Source organism: Emydura macquarii, unplaced genomic scaffold, assembly GCF_026122565.2.
Source record: "Emydura macquarii macquarii isolate MOO-44397 ecotype Brisbane River unplaced genomic scaffold, CSIRO-AGI_Emac_v2 contig_2846, whole genome shotgun sequence".
NCBI lineage: Eukaryota > Metazoa > Chordata > Testudines > Chelidae > Emydura > Emydura macquarii.
In genome coordinates this window covers 4,541,002-4,567,440 of record NW_027132983.1, presented here as the reverse complement: position 1 = coordinate 4,567,440, position 26,439 = coordinate 4,541,002, and the positions used below count along the sequence as shown (strand labels likewise).

Genomic DNA, 26,439 nt, shown 5'->3' with positions numbered 1-26,439 from the left:
AAATGGCTGTAATATTTTACATCTACATCAGTTTGCACAAATCTGTGTGTATGTAAGATGCAAAGTAGCAGAGAATTTGATGTGCATAGGGTCAGCATTGTCTGCATATATTTAATATATTTAAATATATTTAATACCTATCATACATATCCTACTGAAGTTGCTTGAAATTACCTTTTCTTTTAAGTACTTTTAAGCAACAGCTAGCATAGATAATTTGCTCTAAAGGGAACAGTGATTCAGTTTGCCTACAAATAGCTTGTCTTCTGAAAACACTGACCCCGCACAGGTAAGACCAGGAGCGGGTAAGATAATCATTGAGTGGGAAAAACCATTCTGAATAATTACATGAATAAATTAACACTAGTCTCAGAGAACCTCTGACATCGTCTCATGTAACAAGCAAGGAGACACTTGCTAGTTTTTTCCCTTACCCAAATTTCATTTAAAGTAATACCCATTTCATAAAAGGAACCTGTTAGTAGATAATTTTAAAGGTCAAGCTAGCAGGTGAACTGGCTTACATTTACTTTAAAAGCCTTGTGGAGAAAGTGCACCATGCAATATTTGTTTAAGTTTCCTACAACAAAGTGAGCAAAGCCAAACTAAGTCAGCAAATGACATAACACGCAAAAAACAGAAACAAAATGAGCAATCAACTCTTATCACTTTGAAAACAAGCCATTCAGTTGAGATGCATGTGTTTAGGTAATTTTTGAAAGAACGTACGTTGTTCTGCTAGCTAAAACAATGGAAGTACAGTCGAATCTCAGAATTATGAACATCTTGGGACTGGAGGCTGTTCATAACTCTGAACAAAACATTATGGTTGTTCTCTCAAAAATTTACAACTGAACTTTGACTTACTACACCTTTGAAACTTTTCTATGCAGAAGAAAAATGCTGCTTTTAACCATCTTAATTTAAATGAAACAAGCACAGAAACAGTTTCTTTACCTTGTCAAATATTTTTTTAAACTTTCCCTTTTTGTTTTTAATAATTTACATTTAATACACAGTACTGTACTGTATTTCCTTTTTTTGGGGGGGGGTGGGGGGGTGGAGAGGGGGTGTCTCTCCTGCAGCCTGATTGTGTAATTCCAGTTCAAGATCAAGATGAAAATATCTACAACTGTCAAGACTGCATTTACATACTCTGCTAAATCATTAGAAATGCAGATCTCACCTTGTCAATATATAATCTGTGTTGTAGACCAATGATGTGGGGGTCAGCGGAAGAAGCTTGGATAAAACCTACCCTATTGACCCTACACCATTGTAGGTGCTAATCTCCAACCTAAACAAAAGTGCATGGCTGGTTTGGATTCAAGCCCTGGACCCAGAACTGTGCAGGGGAGACACCCCCTAATTTGGAGAAACTACAACCCAGGTGGTGCTTCCCCTTCCCCCTCCATATAGTGGCCTTGGGGGCTAAACAACAGACAGTAACCAGCAATGTTGTAGCCAGTAGGAGAAGAAGCAGCCAAAGCAAGGACTTGTGGACAATGAGAGAGCTTTCCAGTTTTGACTGTTTGCTCCAACCCTCCCCACCCTCAAAGTCTCTTCATCTCAGCTTCATTTCAAACCTGCCCCTTCTACTCTCTCCTCCCCTGCCTCATCCCTCTTATCTCTTCCCTTCCATTTTCGCTGAGCCCCTCCTAACCAAATCCATGCCCCTCTCCACACGTCCCCCACAAAATCACAGAACTAACATGACATTTGCCACCACATTGTTCACTCTGCTTGTACAACCTAGCCCTTCCCCCACCCTGTCTGTTTCATTTGTTTAGACTGTAAGTTCTTCACAGGGGGGGACTATCTATTGCTCTGTGTCTGTACAGTGACTACCACAACATGGCTCACTGTTGCCCGGTCCTTAGACACTATTATAATAAACATGATCACATCATTGGAAATGTACGCCGGACAGGTACGAATTCCTCATCAGTAGAAATTTTGCAGCTTTGGATCCAATAGTGAAGTGTGACAACTCAGTTCCCATAATATACAGTGCTCTAATACTTATGTAAAAATCATGACTACAGGGGCAATAGCTAATTTAGGTGGGTCATAAATGTATTCATGCTGCACGACTCAAAGAGAAATCCACTTATCACATCAACAAAGGAACACTGGATGTCAAATACCATCTTAAAAATGCTAATCTCACCACTTTATACACAACTTAGATTTTAAATTTATCATTGTGATACCTTTTTTGGAGGAATGGAGAGAAAACAAGCTTGTAGCTGAGCTAGAACTAGGAGCTGAAAATACCCTTTCATTTCCTAACTCTGAATTGCTAAACCTCCAGTTAATTGGCATTGGGAGGTATTTACAATAAGCATATAGCTTTCAGTTCAATCTCTAATTAAATTCCGCTTTAAGGGACTCGGAAACCAATTGAGCCTGCTGTAGTTGAATATTTGTGACGCTGCCTTAGAGCTCCTTACAATAATGCCAATGGATAAACTCAATGTTCAAATACACTTTCTTGTTCAAATCCCCATTGGTTATGGAAAATGCATCAGCAGCTATCCATCCTCCACATATAAACACAGACGAGCTTCAACAGGAGGTTGCGAGGTAGTGGTTACAGTCATTAATCAAGTTTGCTGTCCCACAAGGCAGTGGGCTCTAGGACAAAATATACATTTGCGTGACTGGGCTCACAACTAGTGGTGACCAGTGGAGTGTTTTTACTTTGAACTTCTCAAATGACAAAGTCCTGTCAGATACTGCAGCCGCAAATTTGACGAAAGAAAATGCCATGCTGAAGTACAGAAAGGATTGATTGGAGAATAAACTGTGGATGAGACAATATCAGGCATATGAGTTTCTCAGAAATGTCTATGTCCAACTGGAAGGGCTCTGTTCTGGTGCTTGCTAAAAACAATGCAGTACACACAATATATCAGCTGCTTTGCAAAATGATGCAATCTCCCTACTCTAGATCAAGATTGCCAGACATCAGCCTCCCAACAAAATGTGTGATTGAAATAAGATATTATGCTGAAAGACTGGCCTGAGTCATTATACATAAAAGTAACCCCATGAGACTCATCCTAGACAACACATCATTATCAGTTAAGACGGGGCTTTTTAGACAGTAGAGACAAGTGTAAACAATGAATTGTAATTATGTCCTGTTGGTTTCCTGCTGGATTCCATATTTCTGTGAGAAGATGTACTTATATTCTTTGTATTCCTGGAGAAGCCAACCTGTTTGTATACCAGCTTACTGCAGGTGTTGAGCTAAGAGACAGATTTACCTTTTGGAAGCAATACTGAAATGGTTTACATGGGCTTTATAGAAGTTAATATTCTTTTGCTGTTACGTTTGTTTGTTAGCTGTAATATTCCTCAGACTGCAATCTTAAAATGTTCTGTCCCACTAGAGGTGGTAATACTGCTTGGGAAAAAGGGCACTGGGGCAAGTATAGCAAAGCTTGAGAAATTCTACTTTGCACAAAATACACAAGGTGTGCTGAGTGTTTAAACACAGTTGGAAGAGACACAGGTTTTACATCTCCAGTGATGCAGTCACAGTTTCTGTACAGTTCCTACAGATTCTACTAACTGTACCAATACCATAAGTAGGGACTGTCCTTGAGGGAAATGTCATAGGCTCCACCCACTTACCCCCATTCTATATGTAGCAGGGTGTAATTTGCCCCACAAATTAAAGAAGTAGACTGACTGGGATTCTGGGCAGCATCAAATTCCTACATGTGATTATTACAACTCTGAGTTCTGCTCACACAATTGCTGTATATTCCTTTTCCAGGGCTACCATCTGTCTATTCTAAACAGCATGCACTACCTAAGTTCCCTATGCATATTCTTCTTCTTTAGAATTTCTTTAACTGTTATCAGCTGTCATGCAAAATCTACTCTGACACTTCTTTCCCAACATGGCCTCAGGTCAGATCCCAAGTTTCTCCATAGAATGCATGTGGGAAGAGCCAGATGAATAGTAATGGTCTGAATTCTCCCTTCCAGTATGGTGAATGAAAGGGGAAAGAATCCAGGCTAGGGAGCTACAGAATGAGAAGTATCAACTCCACTGTATGCTCTTCTATCCTTTCCTCTTGCCTCCACCTGGATGGAAGGATGAATGCTACATGCTACATCATTTCCACCTACAACCCCAAATGGAAACCTAGCTAGCACAAGTTAATGCTGACTGGGGTCAATATTATCTTGCGGGGGGGGAGGGGGGTGCAACTTCTGTGACATTGAATCCAGCAGGAGAGTCCATCTCAGTAGAGAGCAGGCCCATATTGCCATGGGTTCAAAAGGTGGCTGGGAGAGTCCAGCAGCAGAAAAAGAACAGAGCACCCAAGCAGATGGCTCTTGGTACCAGAACCTACTGTAGGTTTGGGGGATAAGCCTTCCACCCCTCTGACACAAATAATTTGGAGGAAATTAAATGGAAACTTCCAGAATCATCCCACTTTCGGTAGGCAGCAGTAACCTACATAGGAGAGCACTGGCCCCTATGTTCCCAATGAATTTAGCTCCATTTTCACACTGAAGGAGGGTAGGGATTTGAAAAGGAATTTAATTTAGTTTTCTGGATAAATTTGTGTTCCATATCTAGAGAATTCCAATACATTTGGGTGGTATTTACAATAGGGGCTTAGGCATTACAGCACTCAGCTGCTCCACTGTGTATAAATAATTAAACCTTCATTGGCAAAGGAAGACTGGAACCTAGGTCTCCCCTCCCAGGTGAGTGTCCTAACCACTGCTCTATAGTTCTTCTAATCCTCTTTCTGGCCCAATTAATCTTTAACTATTTTATACAGTGGAACAACTTCAACAGTAGAGATTGAGTGGACCCCCCACCCACCAAAAACATCCTATTGTCCTGTGGTTAGGGCACTCTCCTGGGAGATGGGATACCCAAGTTCAAGCCCCTCCACCACAAAGCAGGCCGAGGGAGGAATTGAACCTTTGTCTCCCACATACTGGATGAATGCTCTAACCACCAGGCCAAAGATTATAAGTGAGGACTTATGGGGATTTAGAAGTGCTCTGAGTACACCTACCAGATTGGGCCTCGAAAGCAGCCTAGGAGAGGGAATGCCTGGTTTGTGAATCCCACTGGGGCTTAAGAGTGAGTTAGGCTTCAACTTGTTGGGCAGTGTTAGGATTCGGTGTGCATGCCCAGCCGCCAAAACTCAGGCACCTAGGGGACTTTAATTGAAGAAACTTAGGCACCCAGGAACTTCAGGCACTTACAAGGTTAGGCAGTGGATGAGCAGGTGTTTTGTGAAGGCAAACAGGGCCTAAATGTTGGAGTCAGTCATCTCAAGTGGCAGTTAAATGCCCATGTGCCCCCCCATGAATCCCACCCCAGGTTCTGTGAAGCATTTGAACAAAAAAAACCAAGAGCAGCAAAAGAGCTTGGGATACTTCAGTTCTGATAAGCAGAAATACTCATATTGGAGTTCCACATGTTTAGCTGAGCTGCTGCCAGAACATTCTCCATGTGGTCCATTGGACTTGCGAACAGTCTGTCCCCCACTTTCTACACTAGAGCCCAGATTTTTTAAACCTTCTGGACATGATGCAAAGTGCAACTTCTTTCTTAGGTGAGGTTGGAGTAGGAGCCTAAGGAGGCTGTTAGAAAATGGTTTATTATGTTGGAGGTGCAAGGGGGCAATCAATTTATTAAAGTGGTCACAGAAAAATATGAAAGGCAATATGTATTCTATTTAGGCACAGAAAGTTCCTACATATTGTATATGGTAACGTGAACAAAGTTCAACATACATTTAAAAGTTAGTATATTTCTCTACTTGTCTGAGAAAATAAAAGTTTAGTATGTCTTAAAAAGCTAGGAGAGGTGCAGGATCAAACTTTACCTAACTATGCTAACTAGGAAGGGCTTTGGCAGTGAAGGAAGACGGCGTTCATTATTTAAAACCCTGCTTTTCTTTTAGATACAGGTATGTACATACACAAATCAGGAGTTGGACACGAACATCAAGTCTGAACCCTGCATGTGTGTTGGCAAATAGGCATGAAATACAAATGATTTTCTGAAAACAGAAAAAAAAAAAGAGTTGATTAATACAGCGATCTGTAAGGAAAACATGCTTGACATATCTTTCACTGTCTTTGTGATGCTGCTGTTAGGTTCTGGGGCAAGTATTTTGGTTAAAATATCACACAATTTGCAAAATGTCACCACATACTTAAAATTCATCTAGAACAGCTGTGTAAAATGGTCTTCAAAAGTTTAAATATCCAGTAGACTTTTTCAGTAATCTTGATGTTAAAAAACTCCACAGTTCTGCAAATGTCAAACTTTCAGCCAACAAACAACAAAAAAAAAAAAGGCACAAACAATTAAAACTCAGCCTATGAATTACTAATTTCTTCTCTTTCATAATCTTCCATTTGCTTTGTTTTTGTCCCAGTTTATGACGTCACAGATTTCATCACAACAATCTCTTAGCAGCCAACATTTGTTTCCCAAACACTATGTACCATTCTGATTTGTATAGTGCTTATTGAAAGATTTCATTATTTTCTCTCCCACTGTTGCCTTAACATTTTTCTAAATTTTACATCAATGCAATCCTAGGAGCATTTCTTTCCATTCTGTGGTAGTTTTAATTGCTGTAAAAATGTCTAGCTTCCACTTATTTCTCAGTTTGAAGTTTTTTAATTTTGTATGTTACTCTGGTTCAATATTAAACTTCTGTATTCAAATAATCTTATTTAAATAACTTAACTTACATTATTGTTCCAACTTCCAATTATTCAGCGTACCTTCAAGAGAATTTAGAACTGATGGAAAACTCAGGTGACTATTTTATCAGAAACAGACTTGAGTGTCTCCACTGGTCATAAGGCTCTGTTCTGGTTTTGCTAGCTTTGTTTGTTAGCCTCTATTGTTTTGTTACACCAAATAACTGGTTCCATTTTGTTACGTTGTTGGTTTTTGCGCCTTAATTATTCTGTTTGCATATTTCATTTAAATTTTGAAAGGCTTTATAGGATGGTCATAACTAAAAATGAAATAAACCCACACTTGTTCAGGGGCCACTCAATATCTGCTGTATAACAACCCCCATTTGAAAACAAAAACAGTGGGGAGGGAGGTGCAAGATAAACATTACATTTATCTTAGCAAGAAGATAGTTATTATAACACAAAAGCTGGCTTCTGAAAATGAATACTATGGATAAACTGCATATTGATTCTTTCTGCTTATCAGAGTCTTTTTTACAGAATCCCCAAAGAGCTAGAAGATGGGGTGATTTTGCTTTTGAAAATTAAATCCACAGGTGATGAAAATCCAGGTGCCACTGCCTTTGTCTTTAAAGTTTGGTCTTAAATGGTTTCACTTTGCACCAGCCTCATTTCTAAAAGACTCATATGTCAAATAATTACTTTACAGCAGCCGACAAGCTTATTCTCTGGTGCTGTAACACCATCACTAAAATATAACATCTTTGGAGGTGCTGTTTCAGACATGAGAGCACAGATATTACCAAGGCAACAGCTGTTTCTCTAGATGGATGTAGAAATGAACAAGGTAACATACCCATCCGTATTAAAAACACCTTTCCTTTTACATCCCATCTTTATAATCCAGTAATATTTCAAGATCTTACTCTGAACAACTGTTTCACATAATTTCTGACTTAAATAATTAATACATTAAAGACTATGTAAAAGGAATGGATAGTTTTGCTGTTCTGTGAAGAAAAATGTGTTGTATAATTTAATTTATATTAGCACATGCTACATATTTACATATTAATTTTGGAAAGGAATACAAATTCTGTCACATTTGATATTCTTCCAGCTAACTCATCACATTGTAACAGTCTTTACCTCCTTCATAAGGCATACGTTTGAATCAGTCTCACAGACTCAAATTCCATGGAAAGTTAAATAACTGTCAGCACAGAGCTGTTCAACTGATTAAAATGTTGTCTTGTGCATTGACAGATAGTTGGGTACTCCTTGCTTTTTGTACCACCATGTTATGAAAAACAAATTAATCTTCATTAAAAATATTTGAAATAGAGCTCAAGCAGGGACATATTTGTATTTTCCCCCAAAAAAGTGCTTTTCCCAGTTGTGGTTTCCAACACAATAAAGTCATACTTTAGTGCAAGAAATTCCTTAAGAATATTGAGAAATAGGATCCACACTGCATGTACAGTTAGGAAACACAAGATCAATGAAAATGTAAAGAAGAGTCTAAAGAAGACTGTAACTGACAATGTGTGTGTATGTCTCTCTGTCCGTCTGTCCGTCCATCCGTCCACTTGGCAAATCTTACTATATTAATCAGTATGCACTGTCAAACTCTTCAAGTTACACTTAGCATTAATACATGAGGTTAGATATTTAACAACAAGAATTCCAAAAGCACAGGAAAAGGTACGTACAACAGTGTGAATGACGGTTGAGTTATACTTGCCTTGTCTAACCTAGGTAATATCATTTCAAGGTCTTTAAACTGGGCCTCAAACAGCCACTCTGAGTTTTAAGTGGCTTTTCCTAGCAGTGTGTAGGCACTGAATCAAATATTCATATGGGAAAAGACTAGCAGACAAAATTCTTCACTAATTATACCTTATAACCTTCCTAATATGACATCCTGCAAGGAAGTAGACTCAGATCAAATAACATTTGACCCTACTGAAATTTAAGGGTCAACTTTCAGCTGAAATTTTTCTATCAGCTCTTGCATTTACTTATTGAATACTCCATGAAAATAAATTAAGAGTTGTAATTTTGAGGTGGTACTTGCTCCATAGATCCTTGCATAGAGTTTCACCTCCACAGCTCTCATTGAGCTACCAATAGGATCCTAACTGACCGAGGCACATGGATCTTTTAATGGAGAGGAAGTGGTCTGGCGTCATGCATACTGTGTCCCACCCCGACAAGCCCTATGGGGAATCTGCAGCTTTAGGCAGTGTGAAATTGTCCTTTGGCGTGCGTGAGGTTGTATGATTGAAATATAATAATATTGCTACCACTGTTAAACAATTGCAACTAAATTTATGCAAAGTATGCTATGTAAAGTGTGAATGGAGAAAGTTGTGATTTGCTAAGTATGATTATCCTGTTTATATGCATTTATCATTTTGTATCTGAAGGTACAGGTATTGACTATATACTGGCATTCTGCATATATGCTGCATTCCTGAGTAACACCCATCAGGTAAAATCTACATTAAAGCCTATCTACAGACAGCCTATCATGACTAGACTATGCACGTTCATGGCCAATTTAAGGACACTAAACTTGCATAATAGAACACAGAAGAAGCCTGTCCCCACCTGATGGACCTCCCTGTGAACGTTTCAGCCCGAGTATGGACAATGGCTACTCCTATGTCTCAACAAAGCATGCAAGGACACATGACTTGCTCATGTGACCCTGGACTCCACTTTGGGCATGTAATTTTCCACAAACTGAGATTGATGGCATCCGCCCACATGGAAAAAGGTATATAAGGCAGCTGCACCATCTCCATCGTGTCTTCATTTCCTGCTTCATTTCTCTAGACTGGGTTTCTAACATTGAAGCTTTAAACAAGGACTGATGACCCCCAAGCTATCTGGGTAATTTCCAAAGACTTTGCAAATTGGTAATTTATTTCACCACTACTAAAACCTGACTCAAGAACTTTGCAATAATTGTATATATGTGATTCTTTGACCATTGTAACTCTTTCATTTCTTTTTCCCTAAGAATAAACCTTTAGATTTTAGATACTAAAGGACTGGAAGCAGTGTGATTATTGGGTAAGATCTGAGTTATATACTGGCCTGGCTGTGTGGCCGATCTCTTGGGATTGACCCTTTGATTAAATTGGTTTGAAATAACCATTCATCATAAAGTCTAGTTTCTGAATGGTGAAACAAGGGCTGGGATATCCAAGGGGACTGCTTTTCTGACTTCTTGTAAACCACTGTGGTTAGAAAGAAGTTTACTTTTGTTATTGGCTTGGTATATCTTATACAAGAATAATCAACAGATGGGGTGGGTCTGTCCCATTTCTCATCAATTTATCCTGAACCAGGTATCCTCAGCTGTGACCCACTGAGGCACAGTGATGGGGGCGCTGCTTGTAGAGGAAGCTCAAGCAGGATGGCTTCACTGAAGGTAGGCTGGCTGAAGCTGTGGGCTGTAGAACCACATGCTTCTGTACAGATGGTCCTCAAGGGATCCAGGGCATCCAAGGATGTAACATGTTACTCATTGCATGGAAGAAATCTCCATAGGATGAGGTGATTATAGCCTTTGAAAATGTTCACAACCATATTGGCAATTTCCTAGGTTCTAATTCCTATTATTCCAGATACATGTGAAACTCATGTCCACATGAACAAACTCCACTTTGATTGTTTCCTTCATTCCATAGCAAAAGAACATCCTGTAGGATGTCATCTTTTGTATGAAAATGGCAGTGAAGAGGGATACAAGTCATCTTTAGTAGAATGGATGAGGCTCTATTTCTAAAAATATATTTAAAGTTTGATATAATTATCCCTTTAAAGTTTGACTTTTATCCCCTACTAGATAGATCCCCAGTGTACAAAGCCCTCTCTGAATGTATGAAAAAATACTTTAACATAGTATACAATCAGTTAGTGGTATTCGCTCCTAAAAAGGATATGTTTCCAAGCAAGGAGTTTAAAAATAAAGATCAAAATTTTATGAGACTGGGAATAACTATTACTATTACATAAGCTAGTTTAGTAGTTAAAAACAGAGCACTCTTCATGGTTCAAGGCATATGCTGATCACCTTCTGAAGATGGGAAAAATTTCCCCCTAATGTTCAAATGTCTTGGCGCATTCAGGGCTTGTGGAAAGTTATTTTATCTGAAGTATCACATATAGACCAATGGTGGAATTAGCATACCATATTAGTTGGATCCATAGTCAGTCTGGTATGTTCCTCTGGTGTTTCATACTGAGCAGAAAAAAGCAATTAACAATTTCATCTAAGTACACATTAAGCTCGGCTTTCAGCCAGCTAAACTGACAAAGCTCCACTGAAGTCCATGAAGTTCTGTTGACTTACTCAAGCTGAGAATCTGATCTACAAAGTTCCACAAATATTTAATGAGCATACAAAGTTATGAATTTTGGAAGTATTGCTGTATTTGTATATTAGCACGTGTTGTACAACGCCAAGATCTTCTCCACGGTATTCCTGTTGTTTCATTGTTTCTCCTCATAATATATCATGATATGTGAAGGTTGTTGTACTTCTAGAACTTGTTGCTCATTTTTTGGTAGTTTTGGCTGGTAAATCATTACTAAACTGACTAAATTTTTATCATAGTTGCCAGTACTTGACCAATTCTGAGAATAGATAACTGAAAAGCAGCATGTTTAGGGATATGAAGAATTTATTTAAGACAAACAGGTATTTATTTCCTTAGGACTCTTTTCCTTGTATAAGCTTATAATATCACATTACATGATATTATAATAAAATGACATGTTTATCATTAAACACTAAACTAATTACTAAATAACTACTTTTAAAAATTTACTTTAAAAAAAAAAGTATCAAACATTAAGCTAACACTTCTACCACGCTGAAAAAGGAAAAAAAAAAAAGTTAAAATGAATGAATGGGCTTTGGCTGCATTACAAGAGAAGACAAAGTATGAATACTACAGATTCAAAGAGTGTTATTAATTTAATGTGTTCCTGTCTCTTTTAGATATGAAAATATTGTTAGTGTTGAAAGCTATGGGCAGTTTATGAGAATAAACTATTGAATAATTATGACTCAGCTTATTAAACAGAGGAAGGCCCAGTGTTGCAATTACCAATAGAAAAAGCAAATAGTCAAATGATAGTAACTTCAGCAAAATTATCTACAATATTACCAGAAATCAAGGTTAGTCCTAAGAAAATATATACTGTATATTGGTGTATTGACCAATTTAATATCCGTAACCAAAAAGTTCACTTTATACCACTATATATCCATACTACATAAAGTAATTCTCCTCTTGCTCCCAAAAATCTATACACAGATTAGAGCATCTTTAGAATTCAATTTCCTTTTGATATAAAATTGGAATTGAATTTTTCAGTTAGTTATTTGTCTGCTATTTAAAAAGGAATTAGCACATTTAACTTTAGTATGCAGCACTATTTTGACACTCTCACACTAGCTTTAACAAATAGCCATATCTGTCTAGGTCTTTCTTCATTTCTCTTTTCAGAGGTGTTTTTCCTTTGTAGTGATATTCTGTCATTGTTGGGAATAATGGAAGTGCTGTATAAATCCTAATTCAGAAGGGAAGCAAGATTACCCCACTCCACCATATACTTTAGGTGGAGGTCCTTTATATGAATCTCACCATTCTACTCAGCCCCTAACTCAAATGAAGAAAGGGAAATGCACTTACCTTCTGTTGGTGATGTCTTTAAATGCCTGCAGAGCCCTTCTGTGTCCCCATATGTCTCCTTAATTTTTACTACTGCTTCCGTTCCTCTAAGTTCCATGAGGGAGCGCAGCTCCTGCAGCGAGCACCCAAACTCTCCTGCATGGTTGGCCTCATTTCTTTGGTTCTTGGTATAGAAATCGCTGTTTGTCATGTCACCCATTGTTGCTGACTGTATTGCTCCACTCGGTATACTAGATGGAATTTTAAAATTGCTTAAAAATTGCAAGGGAGGAAACTGAAATTCCAACCTAAGGGATTAAGAAGAATCCAGTGGGTGTCCAGTGAACTCAGTGGAGAATGCCTCTGATGACTGAGGTGTCCCTGACCAGGTAATAGTCTGCAGGATGGCTGCTTTCAAGGCTGCAGACCAGGTCCACTCCATTCACCATTTCCCATTATGCTGCACTCAGGCTGTAGTATCTACATGGTCATCTCTTCCTCCGGACCTTTGGGATCAAAACACAAAGCACAAATTAAAAGACTGAACCTAAAAACTTTAGAAAGATGATTTGAACTTTCTTCCCACTTCTCCCAAATGTGGTCCTTGATTAAAAAAAGTAAAATACAAGAGTCTGTACGTTTCTGCAGTTAGTCACAGCTGACTCCAAAGACTATGATACTGCTAGCTGTGTCATACACATGGCTCTTTCCAGCTACAGCAGCAATAGCAGTGTTTCTTACTTTAATCAAGTCCCAAGAGCGCCTGCTAAATGAGATGGGTCATGAATATTAATAAGTAAGCGATTAATCCAAAAGCCTAGATGTGCCTCTGGTATGTGCTCTGGTTTATACTGCTATATCAATCTTTCATTGGATGAGAACAAAAAAAAAAAAACAAACAACCTCATAAAGGGCTACAAAGTAATAAAAATTAATTGAATACTATTACTTCTGCCTTCATCCATTACATAAACCATTTTTCAGTGCAAGAAAAGTAAAATGGGGGAAGGAGGGAGAAGAATAGGAACATTTTCATTGCCAATCCAGAATAAATTTAAATAAATTAAGCATTGCAGCCTTGTCAGCTATGAAAATAAACACACACAAGAAAAGAGATAAAGCACCTGAATGCTTCAGGCTGAACAATGAGCACTGTCTCTTGTACGAATAGGAAGGTTTCAGTTTGCTTTCCTTCAGCACTACCTGCTGATTCACAAATACATTTGATAGCTTTGGCCCCTGAGACCTACAAAGCATTTAAGTAAAAGAAAGGGACACACTTATACAGAATTTTTAACATGCGTACTCCTGACATATGGGCCATCTGGGAGACCAACTGATTACTTTCTAAACCAGCCTTTAAAATCTGCTCTCTTTATACATACGCTAATGAACTTGGTTTAAATGCTGTTGAAACCAGCTATTATACTTACTAACACAGTTTTAACCGAAATTAAAGTTTTCTTTTTTGCCTAAAGTGGGATAGTGGCTGTCACTGCCTAATCTATAGATCTCTGAATATTTCTCACATGACAGAAAATGGTATCAGAGAGTTTGGTATCAGACTAATAAATAATGATGGACCTGAGAGTGGATTTTTTTTTTAAAGCAGGATGCCAGTCACAAAGAATCATAGCTAAAATGAATTGTTACAACAGAATCCATGCAAAAGGAAGAAGAGTGAACCAAAGTCTAACTCCCCATCTTAACATTGTCACAACAACCTTAATTCCATGCCCACATACAACTAATGTCACTTCTGGGCCCAGTGCTCTCACTGAAATGAGTGTTTCAATTGATTTCAATGGAATATGTTTTTAGTGTTTAATATTTCCTATTTCCCCACAATTACATTATCTGCTTTGAGGCAGCTTAACACACCAGTTAAAAAAGGCAACATGGACCTGTAGCAAAGTACAACATGACATTGCTCTGAACTCCATGAAATATCAAACAGAATTTTATTGCCACAGCACAGAATCTCAGTAGCAATCAAATGTTAGATGAGAGTTCTTCTATGCCACCCCATACTCGTTGTCGGTTCCTGGTGGTGATAATTCTGCAAAGCAGACCTTCAGATATTCATTTGCCCCTTTCAGGGATAGTAAGAATTTGCTGGGAAAACATGATCTAGTTGCACAGTAAATGCAAAGGTAAAAGGAAATTGGAAGGAACAATAAAAAAGCCTTTTATCCATCAGAATGTAATAACTGCATTTTGAGAAGGTAGGAGGGTATCCTACTCTCTCTCTCTCACAAGTTGCTACAGTTGTATGCAAAACAGTGCTTTCAGTATCAATTTAATTACAGATACTTCACAACATAGCAAGTTCAGAAATAACTCTATCTTCATGTATCTAATGGATTTTTTTCTTCATAGGGACTGGTAGCCAGATTCGAATAAAATGGGAACCAGCTCGTACCACTGTTTGGGTTTGAGTCTAAAAAGTTGGTAAAATAGAAAGAAAAGTTGTACATCCCTGCACAACAGACCTGATCACAATAGAAAATGAGCCCCGCATCTCCCACTGATAGAAAACATCAGCACATTTTAGGATCGGGCCATTTATGCTTTCATCTATAAATGGATGAAAGCCAGGAAATCTCACCAGAAAGCATGTTAGTGTTTGAGCTGAAAAATCAGCCAAAGACATTGACATGAACAAATGTGGGTTCAGTAATGAAAAAGAATAATTAAAATGACAGATTGCTACTTGCAGACAGGCACAGAAATGCTATTTATAGACTGTATGTTTCTAAAGGATTTAACCACTGGGTATCACAGCACCAGCCATAATGTAAAGAACTGTGGTATTTACATAGCAGAGAACTCATTGCTATTAATTTTTGTATATTTGTTTGTCTCTCTCTTTCTTTCTGACCAAGTCAAAAACTTTTCCTTAGAAGTGGTTCATGAAACTGCAAGGAAAAACATCAATTATTAGTTCCCTTTGATGAATACCCCCTACTGTTTTGCTTAGTAATGCAAAGGGTATTAAAGCTGCATGTCATATACGTCTGCCAGAAGAATTTTTTCCTGCAGGATGTTAACAGGAATACTACTGCCAAGCCAAAATACTTTTTAAAATCATAGTATCATCACTATATATTAATATTTGTTACTACTTTTGGAAATGCCACTTTTGGCATTTGTCAGCCAACATTAGCCTGGGATGTTGCTCCTTTTCATATGATTGAATCATTAATCTTTTATTTGACTTTCAATTAAATATTTATCAATAAACCACTTAAATGAGAGGTGTACTTCCATTAGTGCTCAAGCAAAAAGTATTTCAAAGTTCATGTGATCTTTGGGATACACCCAATGGCATGACACCAAGGAAATAACATCCCTTGTGTTTTTGAAAGGCAGATGGTAAAATATAGGAACAAACAGAGCATGATTAACATTATTCACTGATAATGTCTTTCTCTAATCCTGTGGAACCAGATATGCAGGCTTCATTTGATCCCGGAATCTCTTTTATGAAAAGGAACTTTTAGGAAAAAGGAACTAGGAACTTTGCCAAGTGTATATCAGTTGAATATGACTAGTATGTGGGCCACCTCATCCTTACTGAAAGATTAATACTTCTTTAGCAAAAGATGAGAAAGCTAAAACATGAGATCAGTATGTGGCTGGCAGTGGGACTCCAAGATATGTAGGTTCAAAATGGAACTATTCATGAGAACTGAGTGGAATTCAGAATTTTAAATTTTTCATAAAACAGAAATTCTGAAAAATAATTTATTCTGAAATATCAAAACATATTGTTCTGGCATTTTTAATTGAAATGAAACATTGACATTCCTTAAATTGAATTTTTTGTTTTGGTGAATTGTAAACTACATTTCTCTTCCCTTTTAGAAGTTGTACTTTGGGCCCCCATTGTCTGCTATGGGCTGGGGTCCCTGGAGGATTACGTGTCCCACAATATGATGAGGACCTAGCTTGGGGAATCACATGACTGCATTGTGGGATATGTAGTCCAGCCAGGGAGCCTGATGCCTGTATATGTGTTTGTGCAGCCTATATCACAAGGGAACCCTGTTCTTGGTTAAGGCCTGTAGGCACTACTCTGCACTTGATCAGAAAAGCATGTTCTCTAGAAAGACAGGAAGAGAAAAGCTCATTAGAAGCTATGCTGAAAAATGAATTTCACATCCTTATAAGTTACATTCTCTCTCTCTAAGACAGCTACATTTTCTCTGTTTGATAATTAGTTTTCTTATTGAATAATCTTTATAAAATGTTAGACAACATTTTAAAAAATGCAGATTAAAAGCAGTCACTTACAGTGATGGAAAACACTGGTTATATCAAATCAATCTAATGTAGCGCCTTGTTTATACTTAGCCCAGGTAGCAAACAAACTTCTCATTTCTACTGTGAAAATCCACTAAAAGTTAAATTTAAGAACAATTAATCTTTATTTTACTCATAAAAGAAGTGTGAGTAAATACCTTCACTTTACTTAAACATTGTAATTCTTGGATTGATTGTTCTTCGCCAAAGATGACATGGATTTTTGTTGTGTGAATACATTGCAAACAATGATTCTTTGATTCTTATTTGTAGAGCTGCATGGATACAAAATATGTATCCGCATCCAAGCCACGATCTGCAAAAATGATCTGTGGATATAAATTGAATATCTGCAGATTTGTAGGGCTCTACTTATTTGGAAAGGCTTTGCCTTGGGGAACAGCCATTCATTCCTCCAGCACCGCAGTCAAATTTTTTTTGCTTCCAATTGTTTCATGGCAATATATGGCAGTTAAATAAGAAGTGATTTGGAAGAACTAACCGCAGGCCTGCTAGAAAACTATCTTTCTATTATCCCTGGAAGATTGTAAATATTTTGAAAATGCATTAGAATGATGTCTATGTAAATATCATTGCCAAGAATTTTGGTAGTCTGATTTTAGTGGAGTTCCACTGATGTTAAACTAGTGGAACAGTGATAGATCAGGCTCTGGATTTGCAATTTCACAAAATAAGGTTCATGAAGTCCTTGTATTCAGTGAACATTTGGGACAAGCAAGAACAGCATGATCAATCCCAGAACTAGGGATTTAATCAAAGTTTTGGTTGTATTCACCAGAAGACGTAACCTTTCATATAAAAAAATGTTCTTAATTTTTCTAGTAGTGAATATAACCTTGACAGTTCAGAATGATGGATGTGTTGTCTGACAGAATCCACAGCCAGCCAAACTAATAAAATACACACTGAGAAGTACAAGAATACTCTTTCATCTAAAAAGGATATTAGCTTTGAAACTTAATTATCAGTACACTACATGCAAAGGGAACTAAGGAATAAGACTAGTTGTATTTAACTAGTTTTTTCACCTTCACAAGTGCATATTCCTGTTTGATACTCATTTGAGGACCTAAGAGTGGATCAAGAAAGAGAAACAGATCTTTGCAGCTAAATATACTCTGGAAAATATTTCTTCATAATGGAATCTCTACATAATTTATTGCAAGTTGAAATTCATAAACAAACTGGTAAATAATTCATCCATACTGAATATACAATGGTAGCAAGTATTACAAACAAAAATCTAGTGCAAAAAACTTAGCATACTTTTGTGTCTGAGATGCTGAAATGATTTCTTTATCTAACATGGAAATATCACATTTCTTCTGATTTTATGATGTGGTGAAGTTTGGTAAAATTTGTTTTTAAGTGGTAATCACTAATGTAATATTTCTTCAAAATAACAATAAAAAATCCAAGTAGTAAGGAAAAAATTAGTGTACTAATTTAATCCCAGACAACCATCAGACAGATACTGTTGTAATTCCCAAATGACAATTCTTCTGTTCCATTCACCATGAATCAGTGTCTCTGGCCAGTAGTAGAAACCTGCTTTACCTAACAATTAAAACTCTGTCAATCTTTACGATTTTCATGATAGGTATTTCTTGGACCAGTTATATTCCTACCCATGTTTTTTAATCATTTTTCTTTTATTCTACAGGAAGATACTGCTGTTTACTAGAACTATGATTCCAAACAAATTTTTCTTCAGTTAATGGGTCATACTGAACATGAGCAATTTCTTTCTGACTGTTAAACAGTTTACTAATCCTTATCTAGAATGACTGCCAACCAGAATATATATAAGACTTTATAAATATATAAAAGACTTTTTCCCCCTTTCTGTAACAATATAGTTGGGGAGAACTATTTTTCTATAGTTGGGGAGAATCATTCAAGAAATAAAATTATCTATAGTACCTCTATACCCTATGTACCTGTTTGAACCAAATAGGATACAAGATCTAATCCTGCAACCCTTACTTTCACACAAGGTCCCAATGAAACCAACTGAATATTGACATGATTAAAGACTAAAATAAATGGAGCCTTTTCACTGACTTCAGCAGGATCAGATTAGGCCATACAGGTGAAATCCTTGACTTCAGTGGGGCCAGGATTTCAATCAATGTACATAAGAGCTGTAAAGGTGAGACATGCAAGACTACGAGTAAGGGACTGAATTTTGTTTCCTGTTGACAGTCACCTGACATAGCGCTGGAACAATTTGTATAGTGGGGGTGCTGAGAGCCATCAAATCAAACTGTAAACCCTGTGTATAATGGAATCCACTTCAAGCCACTGGGCACATGGCCAGCACTTATGATTGGTCAGGATTAAAAAACTTTAGAAGCCTTGTCATATGACAGGAATCAGTTTCCACTGACTCCACTGGCTGTCGTAAGTGACTGAAGAATTGGGGGGTAATTTGTGTTAACTCAGTATAAAAAAATATTTAATAGATTTAACGAAGGAAAATCTTTTTAGGCAAAAGCATTTTTTCCAATAGGATCTGTACAGGCCATAGATTTAAGAAAGCTCCTTTTCTCTCTTTCATTTCTTGCAAACACGTTAATACTACCAAGAGCTTACCTCAACTTGTTTGACCTTCATGGATAAATGAGGCTATTTTCTATTAGCCTTGTACTCTCCAGAGACTAAAAACCAGCATTACATAGCAGTAACTGAATTTTTCTTATTCAGTAACCATCTCCACAGATCCATACATTTTGGAGCTGGATTTCTACAATCCATCAAAGAATTGTAAGGCACTAAGCTATGACCAAACAACACACTTCATAGCCTTTTAAAATTTGTATTGTCTGTAGCTACATCACTATAACACAAATGCCAGTATAATGCAGATGTCTCAATAAAAGCTGATTTTCATATGATATTGTGCAAAACAGAAAGGCTGTTAGGTACCCAGACTCTTACTTACTGAGATAAATTGATGAAAAATAATTTTTAAAAAAATCACTAAAATATGGTTTCTGTAAGAAACATTGAGCTTAACCCTAAGGGCTGTATCCCTGCATAAACCCAGGAGCAGGGCCCATTGGCACAAGCTTCAGCTGTTTTGGAGATTATGACAGCAGAAAGCCTTCATAATTACCCCTCCACTGGGAAACCACAGGGGGCTGTCTTGGTCAGGAAGGTGATGTGGTCAAAAGATGCACAGAATCAGTGTATTCCCAACAAGCAGTATCTGTAAGTGTGGCTTTTTGGAGCCACAGATCTAAACTAAAATTAATCTCCCACCAAAACCAAGTAGGGGACCTGAGCGAGGATGGTAGTGAAAACTCCAAGAGAGTTCCTTCAGGATGAAACTCTCTAGAGAGGGGTGGGCACAGACAATATAATTTGCACATCCCTGTGCCAGTTTTGGTGAAAATAACCCTTTCTTGGAGTAGGGTGACCATACATCCCATTTTGACCGAGACAGTCCCTTTTTTAAGTCCTGCCCCAATCATCCCAACTTTTTTGGCAAAAGTGGACATTTGGCCCATTTGCTCTTGCCAATTTGATTAGTTGGCAAGAGCAAAAGTGACAAATGCCAACTTTTGTCAAAAAAGTGGGGAGCAGAGGAACATGTGGGATGGTGGGTGACAGCAATGCCAGCCCCGCTTAAGGGAGGAAGCAAGGTTCAGGTGGAGGGGTAGACATGGCATGGGTGAGCACCGATGCCAAACACACACGGGGGAAGGGGGAGTGAGGAAGGGGAGGGTCTCGGACAAGCGGCTCGGGCCAGCCCAGTGAGGGGGCTCAGGCGAACAGTTCGGACCAGCCCCATAGGAGGAGGAGGAGGGCTTGGGCTAGCCCCATGTGATGTTCCATTTTCCCTTTGGGAAATATGGTCACCCTATCCTGGAACACAATTCAACAGCCAGAATTTCAGATTTTTGCATCTAGAGTAACATTAGGAAAGATAAGACAAAGCACTGTAAATTTTCATCCCTCTGATTGCAGTGTTGACATGTTGTTGCAAATTTGTTTGCCAGTTTGTTTCAACAGATTTCTTATACATTATAAAAGTTACAAAGGCTTCTACAGCACAGAAAACCCTAACCAACACCATTTTATAATTTAATTAATTACCAAATTAAATACAAAGTTACAGCTGCAAATCAGTAAGACCAAGCCTCTAGCATTTAAAAGGATTTAAGGAATATATTTTCTCTAGTGGATTTTTCACCCATTGAGGTCAATCACACAATTCCCTGACTTCGGTGGGGCAGGATCAAGTCCTTTACCTGTAGTTATAGAAACCATATAATTAAATATCATACTTGTTGCTACAAGTATACTTAATATTTTCAATTTATCATTTGGACCACAATGATTCAAAAACTACACCAACGGAAACTTCAGATATACTACACCCAAAAACCTAAACAAAATATGTTAATGCCTTGTTATTTTCCTTCGCCTTCTTAGAAATAAGTTATTAAAATATAAAATGTCTATTACTTTAATGAATTCTGAGTTTCAGAGGAAATTTGGCATTTTTATTTCATTGGTCAGATTTGAGAAAGTACTTTTGATTCACACCGTAGTGTATTTATAACCCACAAGATTGGAATTTTAGTCATCATGTGACCTTTGTGATAAAGAAACCAACAGCTAAAGGGAGGTAATTTCAGAGGATTTTGGCAGGGCACTGGTTGTACAGCACATTTTACACTCCATGTTTCTGACAACTGATTACATCTGGTTTTAACTGAGCAAATCCCCAAAAACTCTTAAAGCAAATGGTTTATCTAGTTACTTGCAATAAGAATGGTCTTCATTAGACAGAGTTATTAAATATGACAGTCTTCCTTTATTCAATACTCTTAAAATAGGTTTTGTATTTCTGTTCACAAGGGCACTAAACTTGTTTCTTAATGTAATTATGTCTTACTATTTTTTTTATTACGGAAAGACTCAGTTAAAGTTGTTATTTACACTTTATACTTTAAATATCATTCAAGTTTTAATAACTTGGTGAAAATGAACATTTTTTCTGCCAATTAAATGTAAGAGCTTTGCCTCATTTTACCTTCCTTTTTCAGATTTTCAAACCTTGAGTAATGGCATCTATTTTTTTTAAAAAGGAGAATTATAAAAATAAATCTTGTTATGAATTAATGATCCATTGGTTAGGATCTAATAATAAATGACCAAAGTTTGCCCAGAATCCAAACCAAGTATTTTAAGTATTGAAACAATCTGGATAACTTTTCTCTTTCTATGTATCTCTACACTTCCTACACTTACATTTGCAGTTATATCAATATATGAATATCTAAAAGAGGGTTGTCATGTAACTTTAAATGTCACTAGTTTAAGGTTTTTATAGGGGTTAAAGTTTTGTCATTATATTAACCTAAAATAGTTGAAGGCATTCCATTGTTTTTTTTAAGTTTGCATAAGAGGCATCAGTGAATTTGAGACCATTTTCCATGTTGGATGAAAAACAGAAGAAATGTATCTATAGGGCTAGAAAGCAAAGTGTAAGGGACTGAGCCAATGGGAATTATGATCTGATTCTGATTAACCATTCATTTACAGAAGTTTAAAATTGACAGTGTTTGTGTATGTGGGAGAACTGCAGAATACTAGACCAAGCAGAGACACAAAGCTGAGGCAATCCAAACTTTTCCCCATAAATTGGACTGGCCCCACCCTGTATAATTTATATCTAGTCCATTCACCAGTCAGTGCATGATTGTCTGCTCCAAATTTACGTGACTGAAGCAATGGGCTTCCATTACTTCACACTAATATACATTTTCTAAATATCAAGACTATGGACAAATGTATCAGATATTCATTCTTCATTGGTCTTTGCTTAATCTTGTTTTGTTACTCCTAGTTATACTCCTTCAGATAACCCTTGTCAATCCTCTTCCTCGCTGGTGTCTATTCCCTACAAAGCTTGTAAATGTTAACATCCTCTATTTATCATTGTTTGAGTAAGCTAACTATATTGATCACTCTTTCAAGTACCTGAGCTACTTTACTTGCCTTTTTCAGCTCCCTCCAGTATTGAATTGCCCAGAATTAGAATCATTATTGTACTATATCTCAGGACTTATTGGTACTGTATACAATCTTCCTCTCTGTGGGCTATGATATGATACTTCTGAGTAAGCAGCCCAAATTCTCCCACCCTCTCTTTTGTGCCAGCATATCACATTACAAGCTCATCTTTAATTTACTGTTCCCTGACACCCATAACTGTTTCTTTACCTTACTGCTTTCCAACGAATGTTTCTTCCTCTCCTGGAGAATCTGAGCATTTCACAAATTACACTCCCAGTTGCCTCCCAACTTTTATTGCAGTTGGGCAGAAAATTCAAAATACTATTTAATGCTGCTATATTATTCTCCCCATGTTATTTACTTGTTCTAAGTGTCTGGTGATAGAAATAGACCAATACTAACTAATGGTTTAGTTGGAAGGATAAGTAATAACTGGGCCACTGACTAAGTTACCTACCAAAATTTTTCGGGATACATTTATTATTATTTATACTAAAAACAGGCCTATTACCATGTGCGTACGCTTTGCATTGGGTGGGCTAACCACAGCCACTTGCATATTTTGCCTTATAATACCCTATGAAAAGAAAAAACAAATTTAACAACAAAGTAAATTACAAATGAGTGAACAATTTTTGCTCAGTAATTTCATGAACCTTCCTATGTGTTTTATCAAAGGAACTTATAAGAATTTGTCCCCAATTCAGCTTAGAACCTGCTTCAACCTCATTTATGTCAATGAGACTTAAGTTTGGGACTAAAGTTAAGCACAAACTACAAAAAGCCATATGAATGAGAAGATAATCAGAGGACAATAATACATTTAATTTAGCTTTAGCTTTATTTTATTAATAAAGAAGAGAAAGCAGGAAAACTTACACTAAACAAAGCTACCCTCTTTCAAAAGCAAAGGATTTCTTTAACACTGAAAAAAACTAGCACATAGTTGTATTTGATAAACTTTATAAATGAAAAATCATATTAAAATATCAGATTTTCTAAGGTTCTATTGTGAGGTAAGTTCCTATTTATTTGTAGTGCTACCAGCTCAGACTTAAAAATGGTGGTGGGCTCAAACTTCTGCAGCTTTGAATGCCAGCTCTACATATGAACTTTCCCACACCTGTGTGAACACAGATTTGGCTGATAACAGGAAGAAGTTAGATCTGAACCCAGAATTTGGCTATAGCCCCTCTTCAATTTTAAAAGGTCACATTATCAATTTGTTTATTTTAACCACCAGTCATTAAAAGCAGTCATCATTTTTTCTCTTTACTCTGCAAGGAAAGCTTTGAGCATTTAAGGGACTATCCAATAAAATGTGAAAATTAGATGCGACATATAATGTTTCTGAAGTACCTTTAATCTATGAAGAGATTCAAAGTTCTGAACATCCAGTTGTCCCTGTGAACTTTCTACAGGAATGATAGAAGAGAATCAAAGATAAAGGTGAGAATTCAGGATCATGTAAATCAGCATGGAAGGATTAGGGAGGAAAAAAACCAGACAACTGACTATGTGATAGGAGCCATTAATCAAGGTCGCTGATAAAAAAGGATTACAGATGAGAAGGTTTTAATCTTCAATTTTCTTCAGTTGTGAAAGACAAAAAAATAATGTTCAGCAGTGATTTCAAATAGGACATTCATAGAAGATGGATTTTTTTTAAAATTAGCTCTATATTTTTGCTAGATAGATACTTTCAGAACACTAAAATCTGCTCTGCACTGATTGTTCTGTCTTACATGGCCTTGAGATGTTTTGGAAAGAGATGGAAAATTATAGATTTACAATATAATACACATGCACAGTGTAAATGCACCAACCACAGAAATTATATTCTTCCTGTCTACTAGAAACATGTGAGCAAAATCAAAACTTTTTTTTAATACTACTGGAAGAAAAAAATAAAATAAAAATAAAACCACTACATTAGAAATGACAGCTTTAGAGGACCACTACATTACAGCAGGAGATCACCATTATTTTATTACAATTCATTCTAATTGACAGGAAACAATAATGCCTGCCCCAGGGAAAACACTTTCTGTATATACGTATGTATACCAAAGCTGACACCTAGAGCAACTTCATTAATCCTAAAACTTCATTAATCAGAAGAAAGGGATTGGGGGAGCATGGTTGAGGGTTAAGGGGGAGAATTCTAGAAGCAAATGGAAATTTCTAGAAATCCATGCTAACAAAAATGAAATGGAGAACAGAATGCAAAAATAAAATTTTCCCTCTCCAAAACTGGTATGTTTTTTTAGACATCACTTGTTTTTCTGTTTCACATCAGCAACACTTGAGAAACTACTTAACCTTTCTATTTTTATCTGGGTGCATTCAAATGATCAATAATGTACAACGTGCTATAACAAACCCACTGATGTAGGGTATAATTTTCTCTCAAGCACATTATCCTTGCTGGAGGCTCAGAAAAGTAAGCTGATAAAACAGCAGCAGACATCAATTGGTGGATAAAAAGTGATTAAGCTATATAGAACCTTGGAGTACAGCACCTTAAAATCATACAATTAGACAAAAATGTATACAATAAGACAGGATATAAGTAATGACTATGCATCACCAATTGAGTCATGGTACAAATTGCTGTTAGCAAACAGAGGCTAACACTTTTAGACAGAATTATCACCATCATTACTGAGATGTTAACATTGTGATTTATTTAAAAGCAATGCTTGGTACTTTTATTTAATATTCTCTCCCTTGCTGAGTTCAGCTGGAATTTTTTCCAACCATGAGAACTTGTAATATTCTGTTTTATTTATAGCCCATGGTGAGTTAAAAATAAATCTGTTGCTTTTGGAACTGCAATATTATAACATGTCTGGTGAAAAAAGCAGGAATACAAATATAAGTAACTGGCAAGAAAGAAATGAGGATTAAGTGCTTGATACTCCCCAAAATATTATCTTTATCAGAATTGAGCAATACTGCCATAACAAGATTAGGGACATACTGAAATACGACGCAAACAGTGAAGAAAAACAATTCTGAACTGCCCTGCAGTCTCTCTAAGGTATCAACAGTCCTCCCCCAGTTTGGGCACAGAGTGTAATTACAACGAGAGTCCTGTGGCACTTTAAAGACTAACAAATTTAATTTTAGCAGGCATAAGCTTTCGTGAGGCTCAGCCCACTTCGTCAGATGCAGAGGTAGAAATGAGAAACGCAATTAATGGCTTGATCAGCAGTAGCATACTTAGCATGTGCTCAATTTTCAGCATGAGTAGTCTCACTGGGTTAAATGGGACTGCTCATGTGCTAAAAATTGTGCACTTGCTGAAGTACTTAGAGTGTGACCTTACAAAGTAGCTGCCCAGTTATGGATCACAATTCAGTTGCAGCAACTATTGTTTCTGTATCTCCTTGCAATTAGAAGTGGAATCTACTTCTGATCTCCTACACTGGGAGTGGGCCTGCACAATGAAAGGAGAATTTGTGGGGACGAGGAAGAAAGATGCAGTCGGCGCTGAACCTTGAGGGATAGTTGGGAGTTGTGGGGATCAGTGCCATGACCCCTTTCGACACGTGAAATACATGTCACATGGCTACAACTTCCTTGGACAAAGGACAGCAGAGGGAGTCATAGGCTGAGTAGTTCAGGAAGAGCCATGTGGGGCTGGTCTCTGGTTCTAGCACTAAGCAATAGCAGCATT

General features: G+C 37.2%; 1 protein-coding gene across 1 annotated transcript in view; it reads right to left on the bottom strand.

Annotated features, from left to right (window-relative positions):
• Nucleotides 1-26,439, bottom strand: part of LOC137166402 (plasma membrane calcium-transporting ATPase 2-like) — a 348,197-nt gene that overhangs the window by 255,604 nt on the left and 66,154 nt on the right. Inside the window, exon 2 of the mRNA XM_067568107.1 lies at nucleotides 12,423-12,907. Within this exon, the coding sequence (XP_067424208.1) occupies nucleotides 12,423-12,621 (199 nt within the window). The 5' untranslated portion in view covers nucleotides 12,622-12,907. The remainder of the gene's footprint in view (nucleotides 1-12,422; nucleotides 12,908-26,439) is intronic.